This window comes from Nicotiana attenuata, unplaced genomic scaffold (genome assembly GCF_001879085.1).
Source record: "Nicotiana attenuata strain UT unplaced genomic scaffold, NIATTr2, whole genome shotgun sequence".
Classification (NCBI taxonomy): domain Eukaryota; kingdom Viridiplantae; phylum Streptophyta; class Magnoliopsida; order Solanales; family Solanaceae; genus Nicotiana; species Nicotiana attenuata.
Window position 1 is genome coordinate 144,850 of NW_017672793.1, and position 11,386 is coordinate 156,235.

The following is an 11,386-nucleotide window of genomic DNA, read 5'->3' on the forward strand; positions in this document are numbered from 1 at the left end:
TTCAAAAAAACCATTACCCAGGAAGCATCATTTTCAGAATCTACAACAGCGTATGCTAGTGGAAAATTTTACCCGGTTAAGCAAATAAGAAAGCATCCACATGTTATTTTTGTTATACACAGATAAGAACTATCTAAACCATATATAATTATTATACGAGTCTGCAACATATTCACCTGCCGCATCTTGTGCGCTAGCTGTTAACATTGTTCCTCTGTGTGATGATTTGAGGAATGTCCCATCAACCACTACAATAGGGTAACAGTATTTCCATCCTATGATTGATGCATTTAGTGCGACAAAAACATACATGAAGCGCCCGTCCTCTGATTTATGTAACATTGTGAAAGAACCAGGATTTGTCATATTTATCATATACAAGTGACCCGGCAGTTTTCTATAAGATTCGCGTGGTATCCCTCTTAGTAGTTCAAGCGCCTTTTCTTTTGTTCTATAAGCTTTTACGTAACTCATATTAATCTCATACTGTTGTTTCATGTCGCTCATGATGTCTGCCAGAGTGTATATTATTTTTGGATTGGCATATTTGTTGCAAATCATTTTTGCAATGGCAGACGAAGTAGCATGACGTTGTGAAAACAGTCTAGTCATCTCTGGGTAAGTGTGAACATCATTGAACCGTCTAACCTTGAAGACATTTGATTTGTGTAGACTTGAAGATCTAAGACTCCATTTGCAACTTTCATCCACGCATATAAGACAATACCTATTTAAAATATAGTGTTATGATAATGCATTTCTTTAGATTTTTACACTTGTGTCTCAAATAAACAACCAGTATACATATGCAATCTCACTATACAATAATTATATATTTTTTATACAGATCTGTATACATATGCAATCTCACTATACAATAATTATACATTTTTATACAGATATGTATATATAAATTTACACTATACAATAGCTAATACACTATAAAATAATTAGACATTTTTTTATACAGATCTGTATACATAAATTTACACTATACAATAATTATATATTTTTTATACAGATCTGTATACATAAAATTATAGAGAAGTGCAATCTCATAAGTAGAAATCATACCTTGTTGTAGATGATCTATCCACTATAAATTGACATTTTTCTCGTATTGCGTAGTGCTTCATTACACTAATGAGTGTATCTTTGTCCCAATACAACTGACCTTCTGCAATTTCTTCATGTTGTGAATTGTCTACTATACAATTTCCCTTCAATATCTCAATTTTGTCTTCCTTTACATGATTATCCATCATCTCAACAATATTAGTTCCGTGTACTTCTTCTACGTTCTGACATTGTAAACCAACTGAAGTTGTTGCGAGTAAGTTTCCAGTCGAAGTTGTTGCCAGTAAGTTGCCACCCGAGTATGAACTTGAATATGAGCATTCAGCACTTGAATACACAGTTTTCAATGTTATGCATAATGGATATTCAGTGATATTCAGGTTTTTCTTTTTCATCTCCATATACAAGCGCATGCTCATATCATTGTATATTGGAATTGCTATATGCCATCCTTCACTGTATATTTTATCTCCATTGCACTTGTAATTGGATCTCTACCCAATTGCCTGTATATCTCATCAACAAAATAATCATAGCTACAGTCCGAATTGATCAACACACCATTAACAAGGAAATTAACAAATTTACTCTCACTTACCCATTCACCACTGTGTTGAAGTAAAATCGGAATCAAAGTTGGAACGGTAGTTCTAACATTCACAATCTCCATAGACATTAGTTGATTTTTGTAACGACCCGACTGGTCGTTTTGAGATTTTGCACCTTGATCGCCAGTTCCCGGGCATGACTTGCCCCGTGTTATGCATTATGACTAATGTAGATCGTTGGTTTTGGTTTCAGGAAAATTGGGAATGAATTTGAAAGAACAGTTTCAGTTGAAAGCTTTGAATTTGAAAGGTTTGACCAAGAGTTGACTCATTTGTATATGAGCTCGGATCGGAGTTTTTTGATTTGGTTAGCTTCGCTGGGTGATTTGTAACATAGGAGCGTGATCGGAATTGGTTTTGGAAGTCCGGTGTAGAATTAGGCTTGAATTGGCGAAGTTAGTATTTTGGCGATTTCCGGTTGATGGGTGAGATTTTGATCAGGGAGTCGGAATGGAATTCCGAGAGTTGCTGTAGCTTCGTTAGGTGATTTTGGATGTGAGTGCAAAATTTCATATCATTCGGAGGTGTTTTGGTCGGGTTTTTGATCAAATGCGTGTTTCGGAAGTTTTAGAAGAGCTTAGGCTTGAATTCAATGTGAATTGATGATTTTAGTGTTGTTGGATGGGTTTTTATGGTTGGAACAAGTTTGAATAACATTGTAGGATGCTTTGGTATTTTTGGTTGAGGTCCCGGGGGCCTCGGGATGAGTTCGGATGGTTAAACGGAGAGTTTTGGAATTGTGCATGTTGCTAAGTCTGCTGCAACTGGTATTTTCGCTTCTGCGAAGCCTGGACCACAGAAGCGGTCTCGCTTGTACGAAGATTGGACCGCAGAAGCGGTGATGGGACCTGGGCGTTGATTCCGCAGTAGCGGTAGGGGAAGCCGCATCTGCATAGCCGCAGATGCAGGATTTAAGTCGCAGAAGCGGGTTTTTGGATTATGGGAAATTCCGCAGAAGCGGAAGGAGACCGCAGAAGCGGAAGTTGCAGAAGCGACATTTTGACCGCAGAAGCGATTTCTGTTGGACAGAAATATTTAATTCATCTTCGCGAATTTTTGGAAGAGTAACATATTTCACTCCGGACTTGGAGAGTTTTTGGGCGATTTTGAAGAGGGTTTCAAGGGCTTTGATCAGGTAGGAACTCTTGTCTTAAAAAAAACATGATTCTATGGAGTAAATACATGGATTAGAGCTGAAAAACTTAAGAAATTAAAGGTCAAAAATGGTGGTTTAGGGCTTGAACCTAAGAGAGCTTAAACTAGGGATTCGAGGGGTCAAATGGACTCCGATTCTTGTGATTTTGATATGTACAGACTCGTGGCGAGATAAGGAATCCGTTGGTGTAAGAATTTCTGAGTTTCGAGAAGTGGGCCCCGGGCTCGGGTTTTGCTAATTTCAAGATTCTTGATATTTTTGATTGTTTTCGATTGAGTATTGTCTCCTTAGCATATTGTGACGTATTCGTTGTGGTTTTGATCAGATTCGACGCGCGAGGAGGTCGATTTGCGAGGCAAGGGCATAGCGAGCTAGGATTTTGGCCGGCTTGAGGTAAGTAATGATTGTAAATGTTGCTCTGAGGGTTTGAAACCCCGGATTACACATCGTTGTGTTACTAGGAGGTGACTTACACGCTAGATAACGAGCGTGGGGTAGAGCACCGCTGGGGATTGTGACCTAGTCCTTTCCGATCGAGTACTTTAATGCGTATTTGATAGTTAATTGTTTGATGTCATTATATTTTAGGCTGTATGCCATGTTTGGGGCCTTGTGCCGACTTGTTGAGACCCTTAGGGGCATTTTAACTATCTATCCTCACTCTACTTGTTTGAAAGCATATCCTCAGTCATGTTTTACCTGTTTATTACTCAAATCTGGCTTTATCACTATATTCTTAAAAATGTGGAAAACTGTTTTGGGCTGAGCTCCCTGTTTTACTGATGGTCCGAGCAATCGAGAGATGATGACTGAGATAGATCGAGGGTCTGATTGTTAGATTGATGATTGAGATAGACTGAGAGACTGATGGTGAGGTTAATGACTGAGAGAGGCCGAGGGCCAGTTGTGAGGATTATATACCTATGGATCGGGCTGCACGCCGCAGTAATGTATATGTATATATATGTATATGGATCGGGCTGCACGCCGCAGCGATACTTACATGGATCGGGCTGCACACCGCAACAATATTGCGCTTGGGCTGTAGGAGCCCCTCCAGAGTCTGCACCCCCACAGTGAGCGCGGGTACCCATATGGATCGGGCTGCATGCCGCAGCGGTTATTATATATATATATATGGATTGGGCTGCACGCCGCAGCGGTTGCTATATAGTACCTATTGATCGTGAGTGCTGAGTGTGAGCACTGATTGGCAAGAGTTGAGTCACGAGTGGCAGAGAGGCTAGCCCGAGGGGCGATAACTATATACATGCATATGAGTGATGTTTGCCTGAGAGGCCTGTTTATGAACTTGTTGATTTCACTCCCCTTTTCAGTGAGTTTCTATCGAATATGTTGACTTATCGNGTTTAGAAATTAACCACTGATTTGGCATTTGGTTATTTCCTCCGAGATTTTCAAGTGATGAAGTGTTTATGATTACTGTTTTTGCCCAAGGGGCTATTTTACGAACTATGCTTTGCCCGAGGGGCCGATTATGGCTTTAATCGCTGTTATTCTTTTAAATGGTATTGAACCCCTACTGAAACTTCTGGAAGGTATTTCAAAATGATTTTTACTAAAAGTTGGATTTTAAAAGGGAAGGTTGACTCGTATTATGATTTGAAAGCCTGTTGTGTTTATTGAACCTAACGTGAATGTGGATTCATTGTTTCCTACTGCTCAGTCTTTATATACTCTTATTACTTACTGGGTTGGAGTACTCACTTTACTTCCTGCACCTTGCGTGCAGATGCAGGTATTTGTTTTCCCCGGTAGCGGGTTTTGAACTGATCGGAGGCTTAGTTATCGGAGTTTAGCGAGGTGACTGCCAACGTTCGCAGCACCACATCTCTTCCTTTCGTACATCGGTCCTATTTTGTATATTTCAAACCTCGTAGTGGTATTCGTACTTTAATAGATGCTCGTGACTTGTGACACCCCGGTTTGGGCTGTGTCGGGATGGTTCTACTAATAATATCTATGTTCCACAATTTATTGTTATTAAATCGTGTTTCATAATTGCTTAAATGGTGATTACTACTTAAAGAGGTGTCCTGTATTGGTCTGGCTGGCCTTGTCTTCACGAGAGGCGCCATCACGACCGAGTTTGGGAATTGGGTCGTGACAAGGTTGTATCAGAGCCTAGGTTACTAGGTCTCACGAGTCATGAGCAGGTTTAGTAGAGTCTCGCGGATCGGTACGGAGACGTCTGTATTTATCCTCGAGAGGCTGCAGAACCTTTAGGAAAACTTCACATTCTTGAATTCCTATCGTGCGTCCTTGATTCAGCTTGAAAAGAAACTCTTGAAATTCCTTCCACGCGTTTGTATGCGCGCATGAGCGCTCAGTATCAGATGTGCCTTGACGGCTTATGATTCCCTGATCGAGGGGCGAGATGTGCTCTCTGTGAGTTGATGTTGGGCCAGTCTGGAGGACTTGAGGCCGGACCTTTGCCTATGGCTTGAGCATCGAGGTGCTGATTGTGTGAGCAAGTGTTTTGAACTTATATGTTCGGTATTGTCCCTATTAGTGGAAGTGACAGCTGGATAGCTATGTGATGGGTATTTTGGTAATGCGAGATGTATCTATGTGACTTAGAAGTGACGAGGAAGGTCTGCTGGATGATAGAAGAACTATTAGGTGTTTGAATTCCATCGTGATTCGAGGTATAGCCCGAGTTATGGGCGTGTGAAGAATCTTTTCATGTTTCCAGTCGAGAGTGAAGTAAATTTTATGTTACGGTACGAGTTCAGACGCAGGAAGACTAAGAGGTTGTGTAATGTGTATGGCGGTGGAAGGTATACAAAAATGCTATATTGAAGCGAAGCAGGTGGGTTATCTCCTGCGAAGTGTCCTGAAGTGGTACGATCCTTATGTGTGTACTAGGAGATCTCATGAGCAAGTGAAAAGTACGGGTTGAAATTTGGAATTTCGGGTCGCTTAAGAGAGTGGGCTTATCTATTGCGGGAATGAATGCGAGAATTGCAGAAGAGTTACAGTACGGGATGATCTGTGTTTTCACAACTTATAAATGATTTGAGTTCAATCTCACTATGTTATTGTGGCATCAATAGAGTAAAAGTGTTATGAGTTATTGAGGGTATTTTGATCTATGGCTTCAAGACAAGTGGGGGAGTCTGCTATGAGTAGTTGATTGCACGGTTAGGTGCTATGTTAGTTCCAGTTTGGGGTATGCGAGTGAATTAGCTATGGCTAGAGTAAAGGAATTTTTTTGACAAAGGTTACATTATGCTTCATGGGGAAAGAGAATCACAGGATGTCTTAAGTTGCTGTTGGTAAAGAATGCTCGGGGCATAGAGCAGGAAGTTGCGTGGTTATATTAGGACGAGGATTTCATTTTGCGGTATCGGAGTGCCGATGAGGCACGAGTGGTTCTGTTCGTTGGGTCAGGTAATTTGCAGTTTGAATAAGAGTGAGTGACTTTCAAGAATGGTTCTAATGTGTTCAAGATTCTGCAGGAAACAATCGGGTATTTTAAAGTTGCATGTGTGGTTAGAAACTGTGTTTTCATTGGAAGAGGTTCAGATTTGTGGTATTTCTATGTTAATTATGGGGTTCTATGCATCAGTATCAGGAAAGTAAAGGTAACGGATTCGGATTCGCAGGAAGTTCTTCAGATTAAAGTATTCGGGAGCGTGATGTTTTGGGAATATTTGAGAGAGTATTCAGCGGCTTATGGGTCCTAGTCAGTGTGGTCTTGTGCTTGGGTCTCGTGTAGTGAGCTTGGGATTGAGAGATTGTGGTACTACAGCAAGAGGGAGCATCAAGTTGAAAATGAATCAGAAGGAAATTCAGGTAGATGGAGTGGTTTGATAGTAGACCGAATCGGTATGGTAAGGACATGATCAATTCCTTGTATGTGTTCGAGGTAATGGGTACTTACAGGTATTTTGCGACAATGCTCGTGGGCTTTGATGGCTTGCTTAGCTTGGTCTAGTTAGAAGGATTCAGTCTTGGCAGTTTAATTGTGCAAACGGAATTGGGAGAGTTCTTGTTGATTTCTACCGTGGCTGGACCGGTGCATTTGCTACGAATATGAGAGGTATGGGACGTGTAATGATTTTCTTCTAAATGGGATCACTGGGAGTTCTTGACTAGTTGAGTGCGTAGATGTCTGTGGCTCGGTAGGGAGATAAAAGTTTTTCAGTTATCCTTGGATGAATGGTGTATGCGGTATGTTGTGGAGGATCGAGATTTGCGTGTATGAGGTTTCAGTTCAGTTCTGAAAGGAATGTTCATAACACTCTTAGGCAGCGGGTAGCCTCAGATGATTAAGGAAATGGTATCGTTATTTGGGAGTGATTTGACGAGAGTATAGGTTTCAGAAAAAGGGTAATGTGATTAAGTTGATAGCACTTCGGTAGTATTGCGACACCTTCTTTTAGATCGATTGGTGATATTCAGGTTTGTTTGGGGGCACAGAGAAGTTTGAGAGTATCTAACCTGGAATGATTGGGTATTAGAGGTGTGGCATATATCCGGACGGCGTATCAGTTGTGTCCTATCGGGTTGCGTGGAGATATGACCTTTCGGGGTAGATTCATGTGTTCTATTTCTACGATGCGAGACGGGGTCTCAGCTCTATGTTGTGATGGTACTGATGGACTTGAGATACAACCCTTCCGTTTGGGTCATTTTCATGGTTTGAGGATATTCAGGCCATTTCTTATGGGTGCACGAATTATGTAAAGTGTGGCTTGGGCCTGTATTCATGTGTCATGTCACCACAGAGGTGTGTTGGATTCGAGATGATCATTAGGGTCATTAATGAATACGAACGGATTTGATTTCAGCTTGTTGGAAGGATAATATCGAGGTTCGGCTCGGAAATCTACTGTGGCATTAGCCAAAAAGGAAGTGACTTCATGAATGGTTGACCTGAGAGATGGTTACGATTTATTGCTTGTTTCATTTATCATTAGCAGTATATTGAAGTGTTTGAATGAGACTTTATCTCATACACTACCAGAAAATGAGCCTATTGCAACAGTTTTTTAGTAACGGTTATCAAACCGTTGCTATAGAGCACATATAGCAACGGTTATAACTGTTCCTGTAGAATGTGGATGATATCAGCACACTTTTGATATAAAACCATTTACATTAAACCATTGCCATAGCGCTTTTTAACGCGACTGTTTAGAACGGAATTTTGGGAAAAATAGATAACGGAACGGTTTTTTTTCTCCTTATCAGATTCCCTCCTAAATTTTGTTAGACCCGCCAAACAAAAATAATTTTTGTCTTTTTAATTAATTAGAAAATAAAAATATAAAAGTCTCTAATTTAATTAGTCCATATCCTATTTACCTATTAGCAGTCGACATCCCCAATGTCCCAAACCCAAAGGCAGTCGACATCCCCAAAGTCCCAAACCCAAAATCGCCATTGACGCGTCTCCACCCCATCTCCGACCAAAATCCCACCATCTTTCAACCACAAAACTTCCACCAAAGCACCATGGAAAAGACCACCTTCTTCCCCTGTTAAACGAACATTGATTGCTCGAAGAAAACCCATATTTCAATCTCTCTGCTAGAGACAACAAAATTGCATAAAAACCTTTTAATTGCTGAAATTTGTTGGCGTCTGAAACTCCAAGGAAACAAAGAAACTAACATCATTCCAAGACTTAGGATTTGAGCGGGTGAAATCACAGGTACTTTCTTTCTCTCGAGTTTTTCGCCTACTTTTAATGGGTTCTCTTTAATTTTTTGTCATATAAGGGTACAAATGGGTATTCTCTAAATCTCAAAGCATAAGTTTTGCTATATTCAGTAAATCTCCTCCATTTTACTAATTTAATTGCTTCTTTATTTCACTATTTCTTCCTAGTATTATTCCCTATTTGTTTTTCCCTTTTTGGATTTGTGGTCCTCTTTTCAATTTCATCGATCTGTATTGATTTCATGTATAGATTTCATGGGTTTTGTTGTTTTGTTTAAGGAATACATGTAAAATTTATTTAATATGTGTGATTTTGGGTGCATTTTTGGGGTATTTTTATTAGTTTTCTTTTGCGCCCCATTTTTTTATTTTTTTCTGGTGACAAAATGCTTCAAGTTTGAAGCTCAAAGTGGTTGTTGTTCTGTGGCATGATATGTGCATGAGATACAGAAAACATATTTAAGTTGCAAGTGTCAATGATGTGTGTAACAACTTGTGGAAAATAGAGCAATGATTGATTCGCATTACAACTTTATGTCTGAACCTTTATTGACTCTACTTTATAGTCTTGTTAAGTATTCTTAGTGACTCATATCTGTTTATCATTGTGGCTTGAGATCATGTGGTGAAACTGAACCTGCTCACTTGCGGTGTTTTTGATTTGCCATGCCCCTCTACTATCTCATTACTCTGAAGTCTGTAGGAATGGCTATCTAAAATATTTACTGTTGTGATGATTGAATGCCTCTCATTGACTGTTATGCTTGTGCTCACACTCGTCGTTCTACTTTTTCTAGTCCAATGATGTTTATGAACCCTTCCTATGTTATTCATATTGCCGGTACAAGTGGAGTTTTACAACTTCTAGAAGGAATTAGATTGTTAACTGAATTTTTTGGAGTGAGTGGAAAAACTTAACATGCTTGGAGAACTCAATATGAGATGATCATTTATGCAGCATGTTGTTGAACTGCCCATATTCCTTCCTTTTGCTATGCAGGAAAATAGTCATTACGTCTTAATACTAATAATTCCATTTCAGTAACTGGTTTTCGACTTTTTGTCCCATTGGACTATTGCGGATGTTAAGTTGGAGTTTTATCCGTTTCTTCTTACTTTACTCATTTTTGCTTCTGTCACTTAAGTATCTTTTCTATTTGGAAATTTTGAATTGCTATGTGCTATTTCTGATATTGTTGTATCTTGGCTTAGTTTAATCATAATGTGAAATCTTTTATATGACACGAGTATGCCACTAAGGTGCCATTGTCGTAGGATGTCATATGGGATAAGCTTGATCTAATGGAAAGATATTATGAAAGAATTGGCATACTCCAGCACGACATCGTAATTTGAGAACTACAATATATAAGAAGCCTTCACCAGCTGAAATGCTTCCTTTTTACACTTTTGTTTGTAGCTTATTTTAATTACATTACGAGGAGCATCTTTTGTACACATCCTAGGTTTCTTAGATTAATCAACCTACACTTTTATTTATACCTTCTTTTACTTACAGTTTTGAAGCATCATTATGCAACTGTATGTCATCCTTGAGTTTTTATATTATCTCCATTTTCGTTGAAACAATGTTTGTAGTATCCTTCCAATGTGATTGCAGGTTGTTGATCAGGGCCCTAGAATCTTAAAATATATTATGGTGCTCATTTTGATTGTTGCTACCATTGTGCCAAAATTAGAATTATGGTTTGACTCACATAGATGATTCTAATAATTTAATTATTGTGGAATATGAGCAATATATGTTATTACACCTTACTACTACATTATCTCATTAACAGTCACAATTATATCAAATTGGTGTTGTATAAAGCCATATGTAAACTACTGGTAGTCTGGTAGTAGTAGACAAATGTTAACCTCCGTTTCTGATATGGTGTCAAAAGAACTAGGTGAATTACTAGCTCTTGAGATTGAATTTCATTTCTTGTTAGTATTACTCTTCCCTCCAAAGTTTCTCTGGTGAGGCAATATGTCCAACTAACTATAGTTTCTTTTTCCCTCCAAGTTTGATCTGACTTGCTAATAATATGATTCCGTTGCTCATAGGTGTACGTCCTCTACTTTTATTATACAACTTGTACATATTTTTCCCACCACATTAATAGAATTATTATTACTTCCAAAGCAAAAGAAGAAAAAGAAGTACTTTTATATGTTCTGATAAGGAATATCTGCTAAGAAAAAGGAATCCAACAACTGCATGAAAGATTTAAGGAATTATTTTCAACATTGTAACTAAAATGTAAACAGAAGCTTAAGTGATAACTTCAAGTTCCTGAAATGACAATGAAATTGGTGAGGGAAGGTTCCAGCCATGTGTATGCTAGCCCTGGACTGATCTGAAATGTCTACCGACTTGCTCTAGGTATTCTGAAGCAGTTAAGGGGTCTTGAGATGATAAATTTTTAGTAGAACTAATGGGACTAAGGCATAAGTTTTTCTGTGTCATCTGCTAGTGCTCTGATCACTTACCTAAACCTCTCTGAAACCTTAATTGATTAGAAATAGTACTTATCTACATATAATATGGAATTAATTTTCTATATCTTAATAATGATCCTTTTAAGTGTTCTGAGACATGTTAAGATCAATCTTAAAGTCACTAATATTATTAGACTTTCTCAGTACATTTGCTATGATTTATCCTTGTGTTAGTGTTCTGATAAGGGATTCTGGGGTCAATATTGTAATTGGCCATGCACTATTTACATCTTGATACTTTGATGGTAGTAAAACGTCTTCTATATATGTTTGATTTAATGTGTTGAATATTTGTGCATCTGAACCTCTGAATATTTGTGCATCTGAACCTTTGAAAGGCTTACCATGA

At 38.8% G+C, this 11,386-nt stretch overlaps 1 protein-coding gene across 1 annotated transcript; it reads right to left on the reverse strand.

The window, feature by feature from the left end:
• Positions 1–129: 129 nt before the first annotated feature.
• Positions 130–8,385, reverse strand: LOC109214524. The gene is made up of 3 exons (XM_019378449.1): positions 8,209–8,385; positions 1,075–1,571; positions 130–727 (listed from the first exon to the last, which is right to left on the reverse strand). The coding sequence occupies exons 1-3, from the start codon at positions 8,383–8,385 to the stop codon at positions 130–132; spliced, it is 1,272 nt and encodes a 423-aa protein (XP_019233994.1).
• Positions 8,386–11,386: the final 3,001 nt, after the last annotated feature.